The 27,985-nt window shown below is 38.3% G+C and overlaps 1 protein-coding gene and 1 pseudogene across 7 annotated transcripts in view; both read left to right on the forward strand.

Moving 5' to 3' along the window:
- Nucleotides 1-27,985, forward strand: part of FMN1 (formin 1) — a 420,196-nt gene that overhangs the window by 246,727 nt on the left and 145,484 nt on the right. For all 7 annotated transcript variants that reach the window (XM_072738177.1, XM_072738178.1, XM_072738176.1 and 4 more), the window contains one exon: nucleotides 19,872-19,959. In XM_072738177.1, coding sequence (XP_072594278.1) covers nucleotides 19,872-19,959 — 88 coding nt within the window. The remainder of the gene's footprint in view (nucleotides 1-19,871; nucleotides 19,960-27,985) is intronic.
- LOC112920114 (U4 spliceosomal RNA) lies at nucleotides 20,650-20,767 on the forward strand (annotated as a pseudogene).

Genomic DNA, 27,985 nt, shown 5'->3' on the forward strand with positions numbered 1-27,985 from the left:
ACACATTTGTACCAGAAGATTCCTATGATAATGTTTGTAAAGGCTTTGTTTATAATAGCAAAAATATGAAAATGACACTATCACCAGAGTAGATGAGTAGACTGAGGTTAGGGCACAGAATAGAATTCTATACAGCTTTGAAAATTAGTTAACTTATCCACATCGATGATTTTTAAGTGAGATGTTGAGTGACTAAAGTCATGAATAATTCCATTGACTTGAAGGTCAAAATTGTGAAAGCCTATAAAGTTTATGGAATCATACATTTGTGATAAAATTATTTATAACAAAAAATAAAAGCAAGGCAATAATAAACATAAAATCAGAAGAGTGGGTCCTTTGGGGAAGATTTGGGTAAGTTAGAGTGCTTCCAAAGGTGTTAGTAGTTCTCACTTTCTTAACACTATGGACTTCCTATTTTGATAGACAAAGCTTTTTGTATTTCAAAGTTCATTTTACATTTTTTAAAGAATACAATTAACTTCTTAAGTTCATAAATTATAGTTTCTTTACATATGTCTTTTGCTTACTTCTTTCCTTCTGTTCCAGCTTCCAAGTTCCTTTTTAATATTTTTTTGGTTCTGTCATCTGTATTGCATGTTAAAGGAGTCTTCAAATAGTTGGTGATCTTTGGCTGCTATTGCACATATGAGACTGAGGTGTGATAAATCTGGATGGAAGCTCAGTAGAAATGGACAAGATTTGCCCAGTGGTGGATCACATGGTGGAGCAAACAGTTGCAGACCAGCCACTTCAGTTGGGAGTTTGTCTTTTATTTTATTTTATTTTATTTTATTTTATTTTATTTTATTTTATTTTATTATTTTATTTTATTTTATTTTATTTTATTTTATTTTATTTATTTATCTTATTTCTAAAATATTTTATTTATTTATTTGAGAGAGAGAGAGATAATATGGAGTTGCGGGGGAAGGGGCAGAGGGAGAAGCAGACTCCCTGCTGAGCAGGGATCCTGATGTGGGTTCCCTTTTGGATCATGACCTGAGTGGAAGGCAGGTGCTTAACCCACGTAGCCACCCAGGAGCCCCTTGTCTTTGCTTTTAGCCTGATGTGTTTTTTCAGATGGAATTTCTCTAGGTACCTGATTGGGCCTGAGGAGTGATATGTCAGCCTTTCATATCTTAGCCTCAGCAGCTAGCATTCTGACAGAGAGGCTAAGAAAGGATGTGGAATTTTAAAAATTATTCCATTCCACTACAAGACCTCCACTCCACTGTCTACTTTGCCTGATGTCCATGAACCCCAAGTCTTTCTGGTTGAATTCCTCCAGAAACTCTATTTCCTGAACACAGGTGAGATTATACATCTGGCATCTACTTGAACTGTATACCACTTTTAAATTATCCTCTTATTTTTGGCTTCCCACCTCATCATTGCCTCCACGAGCACATGATCCCTCTAATTTGTGCATGTCCGAGGTTCTCCCTTCCCCTGCAGACTATCAGGTTTGTCCTTCCACCATGCTGTGGAATTTGCTACTCTTTTAACGACTTCTGCCTTCACATTTTCTGTTTTGATAATTGCAGGGGGCCTCCTAGTTTCACTGAAGACAGGTTTTGGTTTTGATACTCAGTCCCACAATTTGGGGTTGGTTTTATAGGAGAAAAGGAAGCAAAAGACCTTTCCTTTGCTACCCTAAAACTCATACGCATTTTGATTTTCACGTTTTAGAGGCTATTGCCTTGTTGCAACGTGAGGGATGAGGAGTGTACCTTCTTGCAGGAATGAGATGTATTTCAAGGGTGAGTGCACAGGCCTAGTAGTCAGGTGGCTGGTGACTCTGGGCAAATCACCTACTGTGTGCTTTTTTGCACTTGCCTGCTATCAGGAGGTGATTCATTCCTACGAGAACCTCAGGGTACATACACTGATGACTGTAGTCAGGACTCAGGTAGGGGCTTATTCTTCAGGGATAACAGTAAGTAAATATTTTGGATCACTGTGTTATTCCGTCCACGTGGCGGCCTGCAGGATAGCATATAGCATGTGCTCACTTTCCCTGGTGGATGCACTGTGAGTGCGAGGACAATGATGAAGACTAATCACTGACTCGGGGAGAGGTGCTGGGTTCCATACTGTAAGCCCTGACAGCATGTCATAGTGGATTTAAGGTACCTATACACCTTGCTCTTTCATCTTTCCTTCCTTGCTAGAATTTCCTGGAATCCTTGTGGCATGTTTATTGAAGGAACTCAGTCAGCCTACTGGAAGCAGTGGCTCTTACATCTACTGCTGTTGCCCAGAAGGTTAACAGAGTAGAAGGACTTAGGTTGTAAATAGCTGTACATTTCAGCAATGGGTGCACATTAAGACCATGCACAGGGTTGTCCTAGGTGAAGTGTGTCCATAAAAGGGAAAACTAAAGTAGCCTCGGGCTCCCTTAAAGAAGGGACTTTGAAACTCTTTTGAGTTTTGCCACTGATTTTGCCTCCTGGTGGCTTGAGGCCCTGAAACTAGAAGTGCCCACTTTCACTAGCTCTTCACCATCTGAGCAGGAATGGGAAAGAGCCAGGTAATTTGCATCGCAGTGCACCCTGAATCAAAGGCCATCCATCATTTCTGATATCTTGAATGCAGTGATTATCATATCAAAGACCTCAAATGACATTGAAGATAATAAGATTTCTGTTGCCCATCATCACTACCCAGCTTGGAGTAATTATTAGCATGTGTTCTTTTCAAAAGCCTAACATTCTAAGCTTTGGAGAGAAAAAGCCTTATTTGAGTCACCAAGGATATATAGGAGACTGAATGTCTTAGAATTAAATGAGAAATACGGATAAGTCAGCAAGTCCAAAGTCTTACAAACTTTGTTTTTTAGAATCCTTAGGAGACCAGCATGGCTACCTGCATTCCCAGAGTTGGCCCTTACGTAAGAAAGCAGTCATCCTTGACTGGACATATAGCTTTCGGAGACTGCTAGAGACAGGGGCACATTTCCAGCTGGTCAGTCAGGAAAGAACCTCTGGGAATCAGGGATCTTATAAACCTACGTTTATACATACGTATAAACCTATGTATATATACATATATGTACATGTATATGTCAGTGTGCTAAGTGCCAGTAAGAGTGACCAAACAGGATATTTATTTGAGGTCACCTGACTTTCCAAGTGTGACGTGTGAAGTAGCAGCATAAGCATTACCTGGTAGCTTACTAGAAATAGAAGGCCCTCAGCCCCTGTGTTAGTTTCCTAGGCCTGCCTTAACACACTGGGTGACTAAAAACAACAAATTTATTGTCTCATAGTTCTGGAGGCTGGGAGTCTGAAATCGAGGTATTGGAAAGAGCCATCCTCCCCATGGAACCAGTAGGGGAATCCTCCTTCACCACATCCCATCTGTTGGTGGTTGGCTGGCCATGTCTGCCATCCCTTGGCATACAGCAGTGCAATTCCATTCTCTGCCTTTCTCATTACTTGGCATTCTCCCTCTTTGTCTCTGTGTCTTCCCATGGCCATTTTCCTTTGAGGATACCAGCCACGTTGGATTAGGGGCCCATCTGACTCCACTATGACCTCATCTTTATTAATTACACCTGGCCCCATTTCCAAATCACACCAATCTGAGCTATTGGAGATTCACACTTCAACATATCTTTTGTAGGAGGAATGCAGTTCAATCCAAAATAGGTCCTATCTCATTCCTAGTGAATGAGAATCTGTTTTTTTTTTTTTAATGAGGTCCCTGGTAATTCACATGCACACTAAACTTCTAGAGGATATCCCACAAATTTTTAATTGCCTTTTACGACAGCTTTCTATGGACAACCACAGGCTTTTCCTACAGTTTGTAGAAGTATGTAGGATCCTGATCCCATGGAATCCCAATTTAGGAATAACTGAACAAAAGCTTTCACTGTTCTCCTCAGTGCTGGATCCAGTGAGGAGAGAGGGGAGGAGAAAGAACATTTTACACTACTCATTTTGATAGCCAGGTACATTGCTTGTTGGGATGGGATTTTACAGTAGAACTATAATATGGAAATTTAAAACAACAGTAAAACCTGAGGTAAAGCTTGATGCCTCTGTTATATCTTGGATGGTGAACCACTCTACTCCCATCCCTCCTAAAACAGAGTAAATAAATTCTCCATCCAGCATTAAAGGTTAAGTTATATATGTGGAATAAGCTCCTGTCCTTAGGAGAGTTTGAGCCCTGATGGTTGGAGGCCACCTGAAGCCATGAATTGAATATTTGTGGGTTATCCTGAAGTTATTAACATTTGTCCCAAAGAGAATCCCTCTTTCCTCTCTCTCTTGGACCACTGTAGCTTAGCATTCACACCATCAGTTTAAAAAGCAGAGTCTTGGACAGTTGGGCCTGTGTTTTGTTTTGGTTTTGTTTTATATTTTACTAGGGGTTGGATCTTTTCATAGTCTTCTGTTTTCTTTTTCATTTTCTTTCTACCACGTAGCCCTCTGTCCAACTGCTTCTCACCAGGTCAGCTGTCAGTAGTTAGAATTGTTTCATGCTCATTACAGCCAAGCACTCTTGAAGAGGCTTTGAGCTCTCTGAAATAATAGGATGACATTTCTCACCTCTACCTTTGTGTGATGGTACTTTGGTCCCGCTTGAAGTTGGGGAAATGAATACACTGATGTCTCCTGGTCATTTTCTCTCCTAAGTCTCTGATCAATGGGAAAATGCATATGATTTCATATTGGCACAAAAATTCCCAAACCATCAGGATTATCTCCTGCCCATATTCCCATCCCCCTCTGCCCCATGGTACCCCACCCCCACCCCTGTCTCAGCCTCAGCCTTCACCTGCTGTCATCTTCTCTCCATTTGCTTTCTGAGCAGAATTCACTGGTCTGAAAACCAATAAAAGAGCTTTTCTGTCTCGTCAGTAAGGGCATGGGTTGCCAAATATGTTCTCAGATGCAAGACAGAATGACAATTCGCCTTTTCACATTTCTTGGTGAAGAGCCTAAATCCTTAAAGTAAACTTCATCTGAGCAATTTTATGTGTCCCCAAAAATAAGGCCATGGAAGAGATTCAGACCTAGCAGTCTGACAGAACAGTGAAGCTTAGTTTTCCTTGAAACATTTAGTGGGACAGATAATCAGGCTATGTGTGGAAAGCTTATTTTAATGGCATCATCAGGCCAGTTGATGGAGGCCACTACCCAGAAGCATACCTGGCCATACTGACCCATCAGAAGTGAGGGCTTGTTTGTAGCAAGTCAGGTGACACTTCATAATATGGCACCATGGGGCCAGCCAACTGACTTCTCTGGCTGTGATGCCAAAGAGTGGCAGGGGAGGGAACACAGGAGAAGGGACAAGGAACCTGAGTCAGCATTTATTTTCCTGGGCACCTGCCAAGAAACAATTGCATGTTTCCAAAGAAGTGCTCACTCTCCCTGAGGAGAGAGAGCAAGATGACTGCCAACTCTAGTCTTGCCATTCCCCTCTAGCTGGCCCTCATTTCTGGCATTGACTGGGAGGAGGAATTGCTTACCTGTCCCATCTCCAGTCACTGCCACATTAGAAATGGCATGGAGGGCACAAGAATAGTCACACCTATGAAGTGTAATTGTGTCAATTGTTTCATCCCATGAATTTAAAAAATTTTGTATATAAGGCCTGCATCCATAGGCTATTGTGCTTCATGACCTTGTGTTATCTTATATCACCTCTTAGAATTACCTTGGGAAATTCTCATTCTATCTTCCAAATTAGGTTTCTATTAATTATAAAATAAGAATTTGCAATTTGGCAAGGATGGGGTTGCGAACAGGTGACAGGTCAGTAGGAGAGCACTAAACCCAAGGTTTCCCTGTTGTACCATATCTTGTCCCTAGAAGATGCTGCTCCCCAATCCAGCCAGTTTGGGGTCCACACTTATTTATAATTTCGATGTATCCAGTGTAGGTTATCAGCTTGACTCTTAGAGATTGTAGCCTGTAGGATAGGTTTGTCAGTTTCTGTCTCTACTGTAGGATTCTATCCACCTACCAAATTAGTCCACAAGAATGTCTTCAAGATAAATGCAGCAGTCATTATGAAAGTCCCTGGATCCCTTTGGCAGCCAGTGGCTTACAAGTTCAAGGGATAACTGTTGATGAGATAACCTGATTTCTCATTAGTAGTGCATGTGCTTTAAACCAGCTTCTTAATGTCTGTGGTTTTGCCAAGTAGTGGCATTCAGTGAGTATTGATATGAAGCCTAAGCCAAAGATCACCAGTCTGAAGGCACAAAAATAGAAATATTTTTTTTTTTTAGAATTTTGCTTTGGGGAGGCAGATGGTCTCCTATCTGTGTATTTTAAACTGTCTTCAATTTCCTTGAGAGGCAAACCACTCACTCATTGGTTCTATAGAGTCAAACATGACCTGCACATGGATAATTGAAATATATCCCTGTCATGTAAGTAGATATCTGCCTATATATGTGGATCTTTTATTTATTTGTTTTTGGTGAAGGAGAGGGTGATTCAGACAGAAAAGACAGCAACTTTCACATGCTTTTATTTGCCTAAAGTGCCCAGGAGATATTTATTGGTAATAACATATATGGCCGTATTTAACTAGATGTGGTGCCTGTTCTATGATAAAACCAACTTCACTGGAGATGGAAATCCTGTGACTAAAACTGACGAATTTCAAATGTGAGGACTAAACCAAAGAACAGAGTACCTACCTGATCTGGTATAGGTTTGAATGTGTTTGATATCTAGTGAAGATAGAGGTGTAGAAATCCATTGTCTTCATTTCCAGACAGGGAAGGCTCCCTGGAAGAAGAAGGCTTCCATAATTCTCTTAATTTTGTAGCTGTGCTGAACTCACTTGGCCAAGTAGGCTTCCAGTATTTGTGGTCTATTCAGACCATTTATTTTTATTTTTACTTCTGGCCACATCTGCCAAGCTCAGGCAGAAAGCTGAAGATATATGTGGATTTTATGTAGATGTGAAAAATCCTGCTGGGCCTGGCAGGAGTTCTTTCTCAGTCTGTCTGGCAAGACTTTTCTAGCTGAGTAGTCAGGGTGTGGTTTTTCCAATGTAGCAAATCTGCCCGTTTCTGTCTTAATTCTTATTCAAAGAGGCAGGTTCTTCTAAAAATCCACATATGTAAGAAATAATAATCATTTGGATACACTAGCTCAAGGTGCAGGATTAGGCAGTGTGGGATGTCGGCCTGCCTATCCCCTCTCTGGAAGGCATTGCAGGAGCTCCTTAGGCAATGTAATAGTACGCATGTGTGATATGCCCTAATCCAGCATGAGGCGGGGGTCTGGAAAAGCTTTGCCTTAAACTAGGCATGTCTAATAGGGTTTAACGCAACCTGTGAATTTGCCCCTGCACAAGGTCAGCTTGTAGGTCAGTGGAATGCTGCACAAATTGCATTCTCCTCCAGACTGTAATTATACCTTGGAGAAAGCTGTGTGCTGCCAAGTTCAGCTGACTCCAGATAGGACCAAGATAAACTGAGAGCTTGCTGACGTTTCTCAGACCTGATTTTTAAAGATGTGGTAGAAAGCATCTCTTGTTTAAAAAAATAACAAATGACAGTCATAAAGTTTATGAAGGAGCTTTGTGTAGAGGATGATGAGACTAGCTATTATCTGCCTTCCCTGAGCACAGAAAAAGATTATTTGAAATGGAAGTATGAGGAATTTGAATCAGACATTAAGTGAAACTCCTTGGTGCCAAAAGCTACTTAATACTAGAAAATGAGCTTTATGACAAATCAAGTAATATGCACGTGAGGACAAAGAAAAATGAAAAATAGACATTGAGAGTAGTCACAGAATAGGAATAGGATGAAAAGTTTAGGCCATTTTCACAATTAGCTGAGGTACCACTGTGTTTTCTTTATTTGATGATATAAAATGACTATAACTATGCGTACATTGTATGAAGGTAACCTTAATAATCTCTTAAAGAATGAACTCTCCCTTGTAAAGTCAGGTCCATCTTTAATTTCTGAGCCTACCCAAAGGCAGAAGGTAAAGTATTGTCTACAACATTTGCAAGTTTCTTCAATGCTAATGGTAAACGATCCCAAAACCCATTTCAACTAGTGTATGCACTGAATGAGCAAACTTTTATGGTACTTATACCATCTCATAAATATTCTCTGAAGTATCTTTCTTGAACAGCATGGGGTGGCCACTTTTTTTCCCTAAGAATCTACATGGGGAGGAAGTCACATCAGAAGCTTCAAGGCATAATTCCACCGACTGGTTCCACATAAACATGGAAAAACATTTGTTTGACACTCACATTATGAAACTATGGATTGATAAAATCAGGAAGCCTACCGATGTCCAACAATCAAATATGGTGGCCTGGCTTCAAGGTCTTCTGGAGTCTGAAAGTCCTGGCTGCTTATTAGTTCTAATGCCTAGAAGAACCTTTACCCCATTGGTTATGCAAGATGGAAAGAGCTCCCTTCTATATGTCTAAGCAGAACATGAGCTACCGTGGCATTTGGGGGCTCATGGTCTGACAAGCTTATCATCTTTCAAATCTCTTTCACAGGGTAGTTTTCTGAGCATGAGACCTGGATTTTTGTTTCAGGAAAGGGACACTGAATGTAACTTTGGGAAGTGCTCTTAGGCTACCCAGGGGAAGACTGTGTCCCAAACAGCCATCTCCTTCAAAACCCCCATTTTCAGTGAGTCCTGGCTCATATATGGGAGATTATAGAGGAAGGACAATTAGAATCTCTTTATATTCACTGATCCCTATTAGTAACTCCTTTGTATCAGACTTACTTATATGAGTTTCCCCTTTACACTAGTCTTTGAACTCCCACTGAACATATATATGTGTGTGTGTGTATGTGTGTGTGTGTATGTATGTGTGTATATGTATATATACACCCTTTGCGGTAGTACACCAACATAGGAGTTCGCATATTGTGAATTTTGTTGAATTGGACTGACTACATTTCAGTATTGATGTAAGGATGAGTCAGGGAAGTTCTAGAAATAGAAGGCTGGTCTCCTGACTTTTCTCTTAACAACTAGTTGCCAGACTTTGATGCTGATGACTTTTCATAGCTGGCCAAGAGCCTGTGGCTGCTCAGCATGCTAAAGCTAAAAGCGAGGACTATTGTATTTATAGCTATAGTTCTTAGTCGTATTTCTATTTCTACTTACATTGTAACATTGTTGGGAACCTTTGGCTTGGGCCAACTTCCAAAAAGTGTTAAAATGGCACAGAATAATAACAACTAGTAGGCTTAAATAATGGTTTGGTGTTGATTAATTAAATTGTTTAATTAATAAATGTTTTGATAGAACTTTTGTATTTTAAATCCTGTGGCTATTTTTTTTAAATGTATCAGTTAAATCTCCTACTATAAAAAGGACAGACGATTAAATATCTGACAATCTCAGGAACATTACGGTTCTAAAAATGTTCCAGATAATCCTATGATCACCAGTTCACACTGTTCAGTAATGTAGATATGGAATGTGTAGATGATTAGGTTTGATTTCTTCCAAGCCTAGGATATCTTAGAGAAGCTAGTGGACGGGAGAGAATAAATATCCAATAATAGTTTATCTTTTTGTCATGTGTTCTTTCTCTTCAGAGAAGAATTTTTGAAGTTCACTTTATCTAGAGGTCGCCTTACTAAGAATGCATATAATGTAATGAAATTACATTATATGTAATTATGCGTATAATGAAAAGCAAGGGGAATTTTCAGTTAATAGAGGGTTCTACACAAATTGATCTAGTTATTTGAAATTTTAGCACGATTCTAAAAAGTTATTTGAAAAACAATGTAATAATTATAGGTTGATAACTAGGTGATCATCTTTTTTTTTCAACCTTTTATCATGTTCTCAATCTTTGTTCTCCTTTCTTCTCTTTATTTTCCCCATCAGTTTTCTTTACTCCCATATTCTTCCCTCCTTGATATTTTCTTCCTAGCTACTCTGCAATGAAGGCAAATGCCTCTGATAACAGGTGTGTATCTGGGTAAGGAGTTGTGAGATTCGATCACAAATATCAAAAGAACAACAAAAGTATTGGGTTATCAGAACAAGGTGTTCTTCTATTTTTGTGTCCCTTGCTTCAATGCCCTAGCAATGAGGAGACTACACTTGCTTTATAAGCCTCTTGAGTGTGAAGTATCATTCTCTCTAGAAATCCATAGGGGGCCACTAAAGGAATAAAAGTTTACTGTATCCTGATGCTCACTGCCTCTAATTCACAACTGTCCATTTGGATTGGCTTGTGTGCAGAGCTAGCATAATACCTAGTGCATCATTGGGGGGGACAATAAAAGGTAATTCTCCTCTCTCTTCTTCCCTTAGAAAATGCCTCCTCACCACAGCAATCTCTGTGTAAATCTCTTTCTTTTTGCTATTCAGGCATGTCCTTATTTAAATTTCTTTGCTGTGTACCAGCCTAATAGATCTAGTAATTGGAAAACATAGTAAAAAGGATACAAAGACAATCCACAAGAACATGTTACCAATAGCCAAATGTTTAACCTTACTATTAAATCATTAGAAATGTAGAAGAGTGAAAAAACATTTTACTTATTATATTGGCCAAAAATTTTTAAACTGATCATACCCAAAAGGGTGAAGGACTAGGAAAACAGTCACTCTCCAATACTTGTCAGGAGAGTAAATTGATATCTATTAGAAACAATTTGGCAATATCTATCAAAACTAAAAATGGACGTATTGTTTGAACAACTTCTATAAATCTCTTCTATAGAAATATAAGCTCAAGTGGTTATCTGCAGGGCTGCTCTTTACAGGATTGTTAATAATAGACAAATTTTGGAGAATCTCTAAATGTCCATCAATAGAGGAATACTTAAATTGTGTACCATACTTAAAGTGGTCCTGTCTGCACTGACATGGAAGGTATCAGTAATATATTTAGAAAAGAAAAAGAATTACACAGAACAACGGGGAAAAGTTACAGAACAAAATGTATTGCTTGTCATTTTTATAAAGCTAAAATCCTACACATATGCCTACACATATGTGGCCATGCACACATGTTTAGATCTGGAAGGAGACAAACCCCCATTACTGGGGGGGTGGTAACTTGGCATTGGAACTGGGAGATGAGAGAATATTTCACCTTTTACTTTTTTACATTCTTTATAGTTTGTATTTTTCATTACAGTTAAGCATTTGTTGCTTTTGTAATTAAAAATAATGAACTCACAAAAAGAAAATAGAAAAAAATAACAAATATTTCTCTAAACTTGACAACTCTCCAAAGACCAAAGTTTATACTAGTCTTTAGTCCCAAGCTCAGTACCTGGCAAACAGGAGTCATTTAACATGTGTGTTAAACAAAGGAAATTTTGCCTGTTCCAGTCTGTGTTCCTGTGACCACATTGGCCAAGAGTTGGGCAGAAGCTTCTAAAATATGACCAGAGAACCCACAGAGCACCTCTCTTTTTTCCTCCTCTTCCCTCTTGCTGACACCGTCTCTTCACATCTTGCACAGCCCAATCTTTTAACTGGTTTCAGAAAGATCGGAATATATGCTGAAGTCTTGGGTCAGCCTTTTTAATCACCTGAACTCTCACTTGGTCTGTTGATTATGTATTCTTCCATGTGCTTCCCCTTAATCATTTTACATATTGGACTTAAGGATTTTTTAAAACATATATTCTATTTTTCTTAGCCCTATCTTCTCATTTTCTCCTTGTCATTTGTTTGATATTGTCCCCCACTTCCTAACTTCCAAACTTATAACAAGCTATGGTATTCAAAACAGTATGGTATTACTATCAAAACAAGCATAGAGACCAATGGAAAAGAATAGAGAGTCCAAAAATAAACCCATACAATTATGGTCAAATGATCTTCAATGAGGTTGCCAAAACTACAAAACAGGGAAAGGATAGGCTCCTCCTCAAAAAAAACCCCTGCATATCCACATGCAAAAGAATGAAATTTGACCTTTGTCTTACAGCATAAACAGAAACCAACTCAAAATGGATTAAAGACTTAAATGTAAGATCTGAGACTCTGGGGCACCTAGGTGGCTCAATAGTTGAGCATCTGCCTTTGACTCAGGTTGTGATCCCGGGATCCTGGGATTGAGTCCCAAATCCGGCTCCCCACCGGGAGCCTGCTTCTCCCTCTGCCTGTGTCTTCCTCTCTCTCTGTGTCTCTCATGAATAAATTAATACCTTTTATTTTAAAAAATATGAAACTATAAAATTCCTAGAAGAAAATATAGGGAGGAAAGCTTCATAACATTGGTCTTTGAATTATTTCCTGGATATGACACCAAAGCACAGGCAACAAAAGCAAAATTAGTAAGTGGGACTACATCAAACTGAAAAGCTTCTGCATAATAGAGGAAACAGCAGAGTGAAAGGACAACCTATGGAATGGGAGAAAATATTTGCAAGCCATATACCTGATGAGGCATTAATGTCCCAAAGCATATAAGGAATGCCTACAACTCAATAAAAGAGAAACCTGATTGAAAAATGGGCAAAGAATCAGGGAAATACAAATCAAAACCACAATGAGAGACCACCTCACACCAGTGAGAATGAGGAAAATTAACAAGGCAGGAAACCACAAATGTTGGAGAGGATGTGGAGAAAGGGGAGCCCTCTTACACTGTTGGTGGGAATGTGAACTGGTGCAGCCACTCTGGAAAACTGTGTGGAGGTTCCTCAAAGAGTTAAAAATAGATCTGCCCTACGACCCAGCAATTGGACTGTTGGGGATTTACCCCGAAGATACAGATGCAGTGAAATGCATCTGCACCCCAATGTTTATAGCAGCAATGTCCACAATAGCCAAACTGTGGAAGGAGCCTCGGTGTCCATCGAAAGATGAATGGATAAAGAAGATGTGGTTTATGTATACAATGGAATATTCCTCAGCCACTAGAAATGACAAATCCCCACCATTTGCTTTGACGTGGATGGAACTGAAGGGTATTATGCTGAGTGAAATAAGTCAATCGGAGAAGGACAAACATTACATGGTCTCGTTCATTTGAGGAATATAAAAAATAGTGAAAGGGAATAAAGGGGAAAGGAGAAAAAATGAGTGGGAAATATTAGAAGGGGAGACAGAACATGAGAAACTCCTAACTCTGGGAAACGAACTAACTAGGGATGGTAGAAAGGGAGGTGGGCGGGCGGTGGGGGTGATTGGGTGACGGGCACTGAGCGGGGCACTTGATGGGATGAGCACTGGGTGTTATTCTATATGTTGGCAAATTGAACACCAATAAAAAATAAATTTATAAAAATAAATAAATAAATAAAAGCAAAAAAAAAAAAAGGAAAATGGGCAAAGGACTTAAAAATAGACATTTCTCCAAAGAAGACCTACAAATGGTCAAAGGTGTATGAAAAGATGTTCAACATCACTAATCATCAGGAAATGCAAATCGACACCACAGTGAGGTATCATCTTACATCTGTTAGAATAGCTATAATTTTTCTAAAAGGAAAAATTAAGAAAAGAACAAGTGTTCGATAATATGTGGAAAAATTGGAACTCCTGTGCATTACTGATGGGAATGTAAAATGGTACCGCTACTGTAAAAAACAGTATGGAGGTTCCTTAAAAAAAAAAAAAAAAAAAATAGAACTACCACATGACCCAGCAGCCTCACTTCTGGGTATTTATCCAGAAGAATTGAAAACAAAATGTCAAGGGGATAATTGCACTCCCATGTTCACTGAAGCAGTATTCACAATAGCCAAGAAGTGGAAATAACCTAAATGCCCATCAATAGATGAATGGACAAAGACAATGTGATTTGTGTGTGAGTGTGTGTGTGTTTGTATGTGTAAGCATATTATCCAGCCTTAAGGAAATTATATCACATGCTACAATATGGATGAACTTTGAGAAAATGATGCTAAGTGAAATCAGCCCAGTCTCAGAAGGAAAACTACTGCATGATTCCACTTATATGAGGCATCTAAAGTAGTCAAGCTCATAGAAGTAGAAAGTAGAAGCAGAAAACTTCTAGGGGCTGGAGGAAGAAGGAAATATGGGCAGTAGCTGTTCAATAGGTATAGAGTCTCCATCATTTAGTATGAAAAAATTGTAGAAAACTACTGTACAACAATGTGTTACAGTTAACAATGCTCTACTGAACATTTAAAAATTCATTAACAGAGTAGATTTCATGTTCTTTTATTATTATCATTAAGCCTTCCAATCTAGAAGGTAGGGAGGGAGGGAAGGAGGAAAGGAAGGAAGGAAAGAAACAAGCAAAGAGGTCTTAAGACATACATACATTTAGTGTCCATTGTGCTCCTACCACATTTGGGCTGCTTTTGAGAAACCTTGTATTATTCCACAATTGAAGAGAGATTACATGGAAACTTAGAGGTCTATTTTTAAAGGTCTAGTCAGAGGTAAGGAATTTGGTACAAATAGGGAGGAGAATACAATTGCTCTGACAAATGCTCCCCTTTGGGGAGGAAGCACTACATTTCATACAACTCTTAAGGTTTTAGTCCAGCTTAAGAGTAATAACACTCTTTTCAGACACTTGCCATGTCAAGCCATTAGACAAAATACAAGGATGGCTGATTGTGGTGACATCCTTTCCATAATTCAGCCTGGATGAACACTGCAGAGATATATATGCTTGTTTTTCCCAGTGACAGGTAATCTTACTCTCAATCTTTTCCCCTCTCTCTCAATTCCCTTCTGATTGTTCTCTTGCCTTCTTTTAATTAGCTATTAGAAGAACTTGCATTTAAACCTTGTCTTTCCTGTAGGCAGAATGTGTTATTCATGGTTTTCAGAACTGTACCTAAGTAGCTTGGTGGGTGTTTGTTTGAAGAAATTGTTGCTACCCATTTGTGATCTCATCATAAATTTGATTTCTATGCCTGTCTCCACGATGTCAGTGTGTATGCCATGATGAAGGGTTTTTTTTTTTTAAGATTTTATTTATTCATGAGAGACACAGAGAGAGGTAGAGACACAGGCAGAGGGAGAAGCAGGCTTCCTGTGGGGAGGCCAATGTGGGACCCAATCCTGGACTCCAGGATCATGCCCTGGGCCTAAAGGAGGCACTTAACCACTGAGCCACCCAGGCGTCCCCTGTGATGAAGGTTTAATCAGTCACTATCCTGGACATTTAAGAATGAATCTAGTCAATTCCCAAAGCCTTTCTTCTTTTGAATTTTCTTTTCAATTAGTTCAGGTGATGTTTTATTTGCTTGTTTGGTTCTCTAAAGCAATTTTAACAAAGTGATTTTTTTGGAGGTATAATTGATATACAACATTCATTTTCAATGTACAACATAATGATTCAGTATTTGTACACATTGCAAAATGACTGCCACAATAAATGTAGTTACCATCACCATACAAACAGCCTACAAAACTTTTTTTCTTGTGATGAGAACTTACAGGATTTGCTCTCTTCAAAATTTTCAAATATGTACTGTAGCATTATTGACTACAGTCACCTTATTGGACATTACATTACCATGGGTTACTTATTTTATAATTCAAAGTTTATATCTCTTTACACCCTTCATCCATTTTTGTCTGCCCCCAACCTTCCTCTACTCCAGTGAATATCCTTCTGTTCTCTGTATCTACAAATTTTGTTTTGTTTTTTAGATTCCACATATAAGTGAATTCTATGATAGTTGTCTTTCTCTGTCTGGCTTATTTCACTTAGCATGATACCCCCAAAGTTCATCCATGTTGTTGCATATGGCAGGATTTCATTCTTTTTTATGGAGGAGTAGTATTCCTTTGTATATATACCACATCTTCTTCACTTGCACATCCATCAATGGACACTTAGGTTGTTTCCGTATCTTGGCCACTATAAATAATGCTGCAATGAAAATGGGATGTATATATCTTTTCAAATTAGTGTATTTGTTTTCTTTAGATAAATACCATTTAGTAGAATTGCTGGAATAAGGTAACATTGGCTTTAAATGACACATCAGACCAGATGGACTTAACAGATATACACAGAAAATTCCTTCCAAAAACAATAAAATATATAATTTTTTCAAGTACACGTGGAACATTACCAAAGCAGACCATTTTAGGCCATAAAACAAGTCTCAATAGATTTAAGAAGGTTAAAATCATGTCAAGCATTTTTTGTGACTACAACAGTATGAAGCTAGAAATCAATTACGAGAAGAAAAGTGGGAAAAAATCACAAATAAGTGAAGATTAAACAATATGCTACTGAATAACCAGTAGGTCAGCAAAGAAATCAAGGGAGAAATAAAAAGAATACCTAGAGGCAAATGAAAATAGGAATATAACATGCTAAAATCGATGGGATGCAGCAAAAGTGGTTCTAAGGGGGGAAGTTCGTGAAGATATAGGCCTACCGCAAGAAACAAGAAAAATCTTAAATAATCAAAATTCATACTTGAAGGAACTAGAAAAAGAACAAATGTAGCCCAAATTTAGTAGAAAGAACAAAATAACAAAGACCTGAGTAGAAATAAATGAAATGGAGATTAAAAAGACAAGATCAAGGAAATTAAGGGCTGGTTCTTTGAAAAGATAAATAAAATTGTCAAATCTTTAGCTAGACTCACTGAGAAAAATAGAGGAAAGGCTCAAATAAGTAAAATTAGAAGTGAAAAAGAAGTTACAATTGGTAAGACATAAATACAAAGGAATAGAACAGATTACTTTGAATGACTACATGCCAATAAGTTGGACATTCTAGATAAAATGGATAAATCACTATAGAAACCCAGTGTCCTATGACTGAATCATAGTAAATCTAAACAGACTGATTACTAGTAAGGAGATTAAATGAGTAATCAAAAACCTGCCAACAAACAAAAGCCAAGACCGTATGGCACCACTATGAATTCTACCGAATATTCAAAGAAGATCTAAACTGCATCCTTCTCAAACTTTTCCAAAAAATTAGAGGAAGGAATGCTTCCAAACTCATTTTACAAATCCAGCATTACCCTGATACTAAAACCAGACATGGGTACCACCAAAGAAAGAAAACCACAGCTCAATCAATATCTTTGATAAACATAGATGCAAAAATCCTTGACAAAATTTTAGCAAACCAAACTCAATGGTATATCAAAAGGATCATACATCATGATCAAGTGGGATTTATTCCAGGCCTGCAAGGATAGTTCAATATCAATAGAGTGGGTAGAGAAGGAACATACCTCAACATAATAGAGGCCATATAGGACAAGCCCACAGCTAACAGCATACTCAAGGCTGAATCAGGATCAAGAAAGGATGTCCTCCCTCTCTTACTGCTCTTATTCAACACAATACTGGAAGAACTAGCCAGAGGACTTAGGCAAGGAAAAGAAATAAAATGCATCCAGATTGGAAAGGAAGAAGTAAAACTGTTGCTATTTGCAAATAACCTTAATTTATATATAGACTAAAGACTCTATTCCCAAAACCAGTAGAACTAATAAACGAATTCAGTAAAATTTCAAGGTATAAAATAAATATACAAAAATCTGTTGCATTTCTATATACTAGCAGTGAATAATCCCAGAAATTTAGAAAATAAACTCATTTACAATCGTATTGAAAAGAATAAAGTATCTAGGAATAAATTTAAACGAGGTGACAGACCTATACACTGAAAAGTTTAAGACACTGACAATTAAATTTAAGAAAATTAAATGGAAAGGTATTCTGTGTTTATGGATTGGAAGAATGAATATTGTCAAAATGTCCATACTGCCCCAAGCAATCTATAGGTTCAGTGGAATCCCCATAAAAATTCCAATGTCATTTTTTTTCAAAGAAATAGAACAAATAATCCTAAAGTGTGTATGAAACCACAAAAGACCTCAAATAGCCAAGGCAATCTTGAGAAAGAAAAACAAAACCAAAGTGACTGTCTTAGATAACTAAGCTCTCCAGACTTTACAAGGGCAAGCAAGGACTCAATCTGTCTGGATTACCTCTGTATCCTTAGAGTCCAAAGCTGTGCCCAGCACGTAAAAGATTCACAGCAGGTATTTGTTGAATGAATGAATTCATGGCTGAATACTTACATAAAACTAATGTGGTTTTTCTTAATTTTGTACTGGACTTTTAAAAATCATTTCACTTTAAAATTTGTTTTCAATCTAAGAAAAAGCCAGAAATTGCATTTTTAAAGAAAATATTTGATTATATATAATCTCTTTTTCTTTTGGTTTTGCTTTCATATAAAAAAAAAAAAGTAAAAGACTAAGTACCTACCTTCTTATTTCTTTTAAAAACTCTTGAAATTCTTTATCCCCCAAGAATCTTTCTCTGACTAATGTTGAAATTATTCAACACATTGGACTAAAAAATCAGAACTCCTTTTATCTTTTTTTAAGGATCTTATTTTTTTATTCATGAGATATATATAGAGAGAGGCAGAGACACAGGAGGAGGGGGAAGCAGGCTCCATGCAGGGAGCCCAGTGGGGGACTCGATCCCAGGATCCCAGGATCACACCCTGAGCCAAAGGTAGACGCTCAATCACTGAGCCACCCAGGCACCCAGAATTCCTTTTATTTTGATGAAAACTTTGTATTTACTATATTTTAGGTCTAATAGTTATATAAAAGTAGCCATTCTGAGCAGGGAAAGGAAAGATAAAGGACTGGCAATAACTGATTCAGGGTTGACTGATATGATAGATTGATAATTAGACAATCTTGGAACAAACTCATTATTTCTTATTGTTCAACCAGCATGCGATTCAGCTAGTTTAGTGCCAATATAAACATAGATGTTTCTTACTGGCTGTGTCTTCACTATATTTTAAATGTAAACTTACAAATACCTAGGTGGAAGGGGAAGCATAGCAATTGAGTTTAATTTGTATTTTACCCCACAAAGTACATTAAAAAAAAACTTCAGGTTTGGTGATTTTTTGTGTGCATTCCCTATCGATTTTTGTAGTTGTGTCACATGAGACAAAAGATTGGTTTTTTTCCCCCTTAGTGGCCACTGTGTGATGGATTAGAAGGAACTGATTTGGCTTACTAGGTTTAGAGAGACTAAAACTGTGTAGAGCTCTCTCTCCATAATTGGCAAAAAGGCATTTGGAGTTTATAAGAAGACTGTAAAGTTTTAATATACCTATATTATTATTATAAAAGAACAATTCTAAGCAATTTAAAATTAAGGTTTAATGTACAAAGTATTGTATTGTTTATATTAAAAATAGCACAAATATGAAGCAAGTCAACTCCCTAAGACAGGGAAGTTTTACTTAAATAATCTATGTTAAGAATATACTATATGAGTGCTCTACATATATTATGTCATGTAATTTTTAGAATAAATATACAAAATAAATATAGTCAGCCCTACTCCTTAATGAAGAAGTTGAACTTTTCCTACACATGAAATCACTTTTCCAAGACTGCATCACTGGTAGACAGCTGAGTTGAGATCACACTGATCTTTTCCTTAAACCACTGGGCAGATGACACAGCCAAGAAGATTGGAGGCTCTGAAGTGACCTCAGAAGTAGCAATATGGGAATGTTATCCAATGATAAGTGGAAACATTGTATATACAATTATACATATGTTGCAGTTACAGTTTATAAGTGTTTCAATAAAAAGATTGGAATACAGTATCATAAAGGTTTTAGTTCTTAGATTAGATGGACAGAGTTTGGGCTGGTGTTTTCCCTGTATTTTCTAAAATGTCTATAGTTGTAGGTAAGTCACTTTCAAATTAAAGTCTTGTTAAAAAAAATAATAATAAAATAAAATAAAAATAAAATAAAATAAAAAAATAAAAAAATAAAGTCTTGTTAAAATAGAGTGGCTGTTGCATCAGTTTAGTTCATCAAAGTATCTAAAAGTCAATATTTTTGGTATACTTCTGAAAGATTTCATGGTCATTTGAGCTTGTGTTAATTTTATTTTTAAATTCCAGATCATCAAGTTATTGGATGGAAAACGATCTCAAACTGTGGGAATCTTGATATCTAGTTTGCATTTAGAAATGAAGGATATCCAGCAGGGTAAGTCTCCTCCATCGCTTTTTTTTTCCAACTTTAAAATTTTTCAACATTTTATTGTGAAAAGTTTCAAGCATATAAATGATTATAATGCCATAGTAAATCCCATGTACCCAATACCCAGCTACAAAACCACCAGCTCACTCTTGTTCCATCTGAAGTACCTTCCCTCCCCAGCTAGGGTGTTATAAAGCAAATCCTAGACATTTTATAATTCACCTGTTAAAATGTCAGAACACTGATAAAAAGTTAAGGATGCTTTTTCAAGCATAAATTCTAGTGCAGTTGTCATGCATTTAAAAACATTTACAGTGATTTCTCAGTTCTCATCATACATGTAGTTCTAATTTCCCCAGCTGTATACTCACTAATTCATCCATTTGTTCATTATTAGTTTGAATGTGGGTTTAAACAACTTTTGTGCGTTGTCTTTCCTGTGTATCTCTTGTTTTCTTTTAATCTAGAAGTTTCTGCACCACATCTCACTTTTTTCCTTTATAATTTTTTTTTCCTTTGTAATTAGTTTTTGTTTTATTTTTGTTTTTGTTTTTTTAAGAAACCAGGTCATTTATCCTACGAAGTTTCCCCACATTGTAGATTTTCTGATTGCATTGCCATATTTTCACTTATTATGTTTTTCTGTCCTCTGTGGTTCCTGTAAAGTGTTAGTTTGATCTACAGACTTGATCCTACAGCTTTGCGCAGTGGCATTATTGTAGCCAATGAGGCTTATCCATGGCATGATTATTGCTAATTGAAAACTACAGACTTGATCGAGTAGGGGAAGAATGTTTCATAAATGCTGTTTCATATTACATCAAGAAGTACATAATATCTATTTGTTTCTTTATGTTGTTAGTGGGCACTAAAGATCTTTGCCTAGATTCATTATTTCATTAGAAGTTTGCAAAATAGTGATACACTAACTCTATCATTTCTTCTCCATTGGCTGGAATACTTCTATGGTGAAACACTTTGCTTCTTCATCTACCTGATTATGTCATTGTTTATTAATCCCTTCTTTTTTTTCAAGTGATGCTATTTTAACTTGGTCCTCTTTTGGCTTAATTTGAAATACAACATTTAAAAAAAAAGAAATTTTACTTATATACGTTTTTCTTAATCTCTAGAAAAAATAGACCAAACACTATTGTACCTTTTTGAAATCTGTGACTTGCATGAAAACAATACTTCCCTTTCTCAGTAATCAATTAAATGTAAATCTTTATTTGGACATGTCATCGATAATCTTTTCTGAGTAGTCATAGGATCTCCCATAGGTAGTTTCAGCTGAGTTTAGTGTGGGTTTGACAGAGGAGATACTCTCAAACCACATTGCCCTTCAGGTTTACTTTGTGTTGCTTCTGGGTTGTTTTACCCAGGTACAAAGCAGAAGACTTCCAGAGGTCCTGAACCAAAAGACACTTGAGGAACACACGCTACTTCTCTCAAAGGAGCTTTATTATTAAGGATTTAAAATGTTTGCTTTATTGCAAACATCAAAAGTTCCACGTAAAACTAAAAATATTCTGAAGTAGATGATGGTCACAGAGTATGTAAACAAGCTATTTGTAATACTTAAGCTTAATTAAGTAGAAGCAAATGCATAAGGGGGGATAATAAACCTCAGAAAATGTTGCGGGAGGGGATTTGAATCAGGGCCACCATCAAAATGAGATGAGGATTCTTTAGCGATTATAGGGGCCGGATATTCTAGAAGAATTGAGTTTCTGGTAAATTCAAACCAGGAAACTGTGGTGCCCCATCAAAGGGGAAAAATGGAAAAAAATAAACAGATAAATCAGTAGGAAAATGTATGATCTTTTGTCAAAGACAAGCTTTTTTGATGTAGTCTGAGTTTGGAAAGCAATTCTCCAGACCTAGTGGCAGAGTCTTATCCTAAACAACAGTACTCTTCCTAAGTTTGTTGAAAACCAAACATGCTGGGTTTCATCACCATGATGTATGGCACCATGGAAATGAGTCTTCTTAATGGCAGCAGCACCTTAGGCTCGATTCAGTTCTTCTTAGGCATGGTGCTGTAGTGTATCAGGTTGCCGTATTAGGACAGTCATTCCAGCCACATGGTGTTCCAGTTTCCAACTCTAGACTATAAACCTTCCCATGGAGTCTCATTGGAGTGAGTGCTCATTGTGAGTTAGATAAGAGATTAGCTTACCTGTACCTTCTCCAAGACTCTACTCTTGACAAGAACACACTTACATGAAGCAGGAGCAGACTTAGTGTCAGCATTGGAAATACCAGTTGTAGCATCACAGATCTGTAGGACTTGTGGGCACCATTTTAGTTCTTCCTCCTGTTTAAAGGACCTCCATTCCCCATCATAGAGTTGGCTCCTACATTCTTAAAAAAAAAAAAAAAAAATCACCTCTATTCCATGTCTTCATTTAGTAATGCATTCCAGATGAATAAAACCCGAGCTTAATTTTTCTTTAGAATCATTTGACTGACACTGGCATCTGAAGGTCACTCAGGAGCCCAAGCTGTGTCAGTTACATTTCGTTCTGAGTCTGTGTCTGGTCGTGAATGGAATGCACTTGGCCTTGTGTTGTCATCGTGATGAAAGGACTCCCTGTGCTGATGTTGGCCCAGAAAGCGTGTTTTAACATGAGAGAGGCTGCAGTGAGGTCTGATCGGGGGCCAGCCAGCTGGCAGCCAGGCAAGGTCACACAGCACATCAGCCCTGGTGAAATGACCACAGTCCAGAGACTGTTCTCCAGCCTTTGGCCATACATTTGCCTTTGTCAGTGCACAAAGACAGACACACTAACTTATATTTCCCAAACTCACAAGGAGCTGATGTATAAACCAAAAAAATGAGCATATTCACTTCGGGGAAAAGATTTTTCCTCTGTCATGATGAAAATATTTATCACATCTGCTCATCGTTGAGTCCATATCACTTGCCTCTTCTCTCAGTGTATATTTGTGTATGCTTTTTTTTTTTCATCCTTGCTGGGACAGCAGTGTGGTCACCTTGATAATAGTTTTGGGTATGTTGGTTCATACTCATTTCCCAGAGCTGGATAATCTGCTTTTTCCTGGTTCAACTCTTAAAAGGCAACCTTGTCTTCCTCACTGGGAAAGGCAGTCACTTTTCTGTTGTCCACTAGACACTGCCTATAATGTATATTCAAGAAGTAGAATTTTGGAAGCTCTGTACATCCAGGTCTTACAGATAGCAAGTTGGTTCCTTTATGTCATGTTACAGTTTTTTCCCTAAGAATTTCTCTGATAATTAAGCCTTGTTTACAACTAATTGAGGTAATGTATCACATATAAAGGCCACTTGTTTTTTTTTTTTTTGAGAAATTTAATTTGATTAAAAAAATAGACTAAACCTTAGAATAGATGGAATCAGAATGTCATCTATTGCTCTCTAGTGAGTGCATTGAGACAAAACTTCCTTCCTGCCTTCCCTCCCTCAGTAAATATGGATTGAATGCTCGTTCTGTATCAGGCACCATGACCACCACCGCATGTAAGCTCCAGACTCTCTGACACTCTCAGAAGTGCATAGGATGGTGGGGGAGAGGGAGTACATAAAGCAGCCTACAAGGACAAGAGAGCTGTCTCTGAAATAACAGGAGTAGTATCTTGACCTCTCCTGTGAAGTCTTAAAGGATGAAACAATGGTCCCCCCACACAGAGGAGTTTTTCCAGCTGAGAACAGAAGGCATGTGAGGAGGCCCTGCCCCAATATATAGATCACATGTGAATGTGGGCTGTTTTCGGGGATGGGGCTGGAAGGGCTCTGAATATCATCACATGAAATTTGGACATTACCCCATGAGTAATAGGGTAAGAGAATTTATGAGTATCAGTGCTGTGACCTAAGTCTGAGTACAGAATACCTCTCAGGCTATAGAAGAATGGCCTCCAAAGGTCTTGTGTACTCTGGCCCCAGCCGGTACCTGCTACTTTCCTTGGTGGTTTTTGTTTCCCATCTCACTGCATGCTAACCATAGCAGTCCTCTTTGATTCCTTAAGAATCAAAGTTCTTTTCTTTTTCTGTGTCTTTGAAGGCATAACACTTTTTGAAGGAGCAGCATTGCACATTCCCTCTGTTTGAAAGGCTTTTCCACCCCTCTATAGCTAGCTCCTCAGAGAGGAGCTTTCTTAGGTTTTTAGCACATAGGATGCCTCAGAGACCCTCCCAAACTTAAGCTAAGTTAATTCTCTTATGTTCCACCCTGCATTCAATATTTCATTTGTTCTTCTACTAATGTTTTCATGTACATCCACCACCAGAATATAAGTTCCAAGAGGGAGATTGCTCAGTGATGTGTCCCTAGCACTTGCATGGGGCCTGGCACCTGGGGCAATGATCTTCAAGTATCTGTTGAATGGAAAAACAGAAATCATACTGAAGTAGATAAACCTGTTAGGGATTGTGATGATTGAGATAATAAGTGGTGATGGCCAAAACTAAGGCTGTGTCTATAGAAATATAGAGGAGACCACATACAACGGCTATTTGGAGAGAAAATTGCTCCATTTAGCCACATCAGAGGCAAGCAGTGATGGAGAGGTCATCTTATATGCACCTTGGATTTCTGGCTTCAACAAGAATGTATATAATGGCACCAAAACATTTTACACTGGAAATACAGGAGGAAAAGCATAGGTAGAAGCAGAAAAATCAATTCTGTTTTTAGATGATGTGAGTCTGAAATGACTGGAGACATTGCAACTTACATGTTCAATGAGCATCTGAAGAGTCTAGCCCGATGCGAAGTAGATGAGGCTGTGCTGGAGATAGAACATCTCCAAAAACGTGAGCACCCCATCTGTTTCTTTCTACTCAAGATGGTGTTGGATATCATGTAGGAGAAAGCCATGTCCCTAAACAGACTAAAGTGTGAAGCACCACATGACTAAAGACAGGGCCGTGGTTGTGGGGGAAGAATGGTTTCAGGAGACTCACCATAATCCCCACAGCACTTGTGTTTGGTCCAGGAGAGATTCTGAATCAGTGATTTACTTCTTGCTGGTTTTCCATCTGCTAAACTGGATGACTTGTATTTAAAAGCATTTTGGCATCCTTGGACACAGTGACTGCCTACATGATTGCAAATTAGTGTTTTCATTCCACGTTAGTGATTTCCTCTCATTCTTTTCCCAGGGGAGATGGAAAATTGCTGTTGACTGTTCTTGACATAAACCTCTGTATGCCTTGCAACAGACTAGGTGCCAGAAACCTCCTGGCATTCATTTGGAATTTCCCGTACACTCAGAATTTGTATTTATAATATTTAATCTAACATCAAAATAAAACATTTTTCAGTTTACATCCTACCAGCCCAGAATCTTGGTTTGGGAGTTTGGTTGCATCAAAGACTTATCTTTCTGTTTGGGAGTCTCAAGTCAAAATGTGAAAAGGATGCCAGTTAGTTACATGCCAGGAGTCTAAAACCCAGATCTGAGAATGCTCACTGGACTTTGCTCCCTTATTTCTAGAAATCTCTGTCCAGGATTATGACAGGTGTCTAAAACAGAGTGCGTCTTACCAGGCATCTGAAATCCACCATGAATTGTCTAGGATTTCCCTGAGGAGCGTTCTAATTCTAGCCTGGAAGACCCTCCACTAAAGACAGGTGGTCTCCAAAATTTTTATTGTGCACCCCTGCCAGTAAAACGTTTCAGGATATGTTTCTCATGCTGTGTTCTCTGAAACATGTATGTCATGTAAGCATGTGACAGAACTAATATTCACATTATAAAACACATGGCAAAATATGAATTGAAGTGAGATTAATATCATTTGTAAAGGTCTTGCTAATTCTGATTTTGATGGCTCTGGGTTCTCACTGGCTAAAATCTCAAGGCTCAATATGTAAACAGGGTGAAACGCATTATTAACGGCAGTGTATCTAAATCCACATTTCACATATTCCCATGATAAATTCTATTGTATGGAGGCCAGTGTCTGACAAATCTGATTCAACTGTTCTTGCTTCTTAACTCATTCCCAAGCTGGTGGAGAACTTACTGGCAGTCCAAGTGTCTGCTCTGTCATTTTCTTATTGTTGATAGATCATCTTCTGGGGTTTCTCTGCCAGAATCTTTTGAAGCCAACTTATTTCTTTTGTCTAGATTAGTTTAGTTAAAAAAAAAAAAAAGATTTTAGAATCAGAAAACTTCATTTAATTGCATTCCCCCCGCCCCCCAAAAAAATCACAGTATGTTGAAAGTAAAAGAAGGAGTGAAGATACCATGTAAGGGTTTGCCCACCAAAGTGCTTATGTGCTCCTGACCTGCTGACATACTGGATAAAGGTGCCAGGATCTGTCAACCTATTAAATATTGAAAAAGCTTAATTTTTAAAAACATCTCTCTGTGAATGGAAACAATAGCTTTGATACTTCCTCCCTTCGCTTTCCCACCTTTTTTCCCTCCTCCTGCCAAGTCTTAAGACACCTGAGAGGCAGGGCTCCCACCCACCTCTTTCTAAACCGCTGTACATTCCTTGGCTCACAGAGCTCAGTCCAGAAAGTAGAGGGTGGGCAGTTCTTTGTACTTTCCCTAAGGCAACTAGCTGAGACCATCCAATCTGCCGGAATGCAATTTTGGCTTAAAAGAACCAGAACTAATGGAAGAACAGAAGCGGCTTAAGCCAAACTGTTTCTCATTCCCCTGCCCTACAGAGAAGAGAGGAGATGAAGGAGGAGAGGTTTTGTCAATTCCCTGCCTGTGCCTTTCTTTGAGGTTTGAACCATAGACAATTTTAATTGCACCTATAAAATGACACCGTGGGCACCTCGAGGCATGCCCAAACATGGGTGAGAATTGGGAGTTAGTTTGGCTTTATAAGTTTGAGCAATTGTGAGTGTTCGGAAGAGATGAAATAGGTTAAGTGTCCCCTTTGGGATTGTCATTTCTCCCACCTCCCGGCCAGCCTGGTGCTTCCATCAAAGCCCAAATTAAGGTCTGTACCAGCTAACATGCCACACGGGCAGGCATTAGGTAACACAGGGAAGACTGTAAATATAGTCCCCAGGTAGTTCTTGTTCTTTATGGGTCCGGAGGCAACTTTTGTTTGTTTGCATTTCTTCATTCTTTGTGCTTTTGCCTCCCTCTTTAGTCTGTTCCGGCATGCTGTATAAAATCATACTTATTAATATCTTTTCAAGAAAGTTAGAACTTTACGTTAGTCTAGAGTTTATCTTTTTTATATTTTTATTTTATTTTAAGACAATGCCTTTTCAGGTTCCATATTTCTATTTTTTAGAAATTCTTTTGGCAGTGCACCTGGGTGGCTCATTCGGTTGAGTGTCTGCCTTCGGCCCTTGTCATGATCCCAGAGTCCTGGGTTGAAGCCCTGCATCTGGCCCCCTGCTCAGTAGGGAGTCTGCTTTTCCCAATGCCTGCCACTCCCCCTGTACTCATGCTCCACCTCTCACTTTCTCTCTGTCCCAAATAAATGAATAAATTTTTTTTTAAAAAAATTCTTTTTGCTTTGATTTTAACTGCAATACTGATTATTTTGAATTACTGCAAGTAGTTGACGAAGATTAAAATTGAGATTGTTTTATTATGTATATTGAGATAACATATTAGAATTAAGTATCAGTGATAGATAATGGTGAGGTTGTGGATGTGTATAATACACAACTGAAGCTTTTGTTGTATGGGCTACATATGGTTCCCACTAGGAGGCTGCTGATTAATGTAAAGAGCATGTAATGCCATTTAAAAACAAGTGTCAATAGAGGCTGTTGTGGGTAGTTGGTTTGCTGACTTTTTTGTTTTTTTAAGATGGTGAGGATTTTAGGTGGGGTGATTATTTATAGCCTAACACAACGGATAAAGAAGTGCAATCGGGCGCCTGGGTGGCTCATTTGGTTGAGCGCCTGACTCTTGGTTTCAGCTCAGGTCATGATCTCCTGGGTCTTGGGATGGAGCCCCATGCATCAGGCTCTGCACTCAGCAGGGAGGCTGCTTGAGATTTTCTCCCTGCCCCCACTCCCCACACATGTCTGTGCTCTCCCTCCCCACCCCCTGAATA

The sequence above is a fragment of the Vulpes vulpes genome, chromosome 15 (genome assembly GCF_048418805.1).
Source record: "Vulpes vulpes isolate BD-2025 chromosome 15, VulVul3, whole genome shotgun sequence".
In the NCBI taxonomy this organism is placed as follows: Eukaryota; Metazoa; Chordata; class Mammalia; order Carnivora; family Canidae; genus Vulpes; species Vulpes vulpes.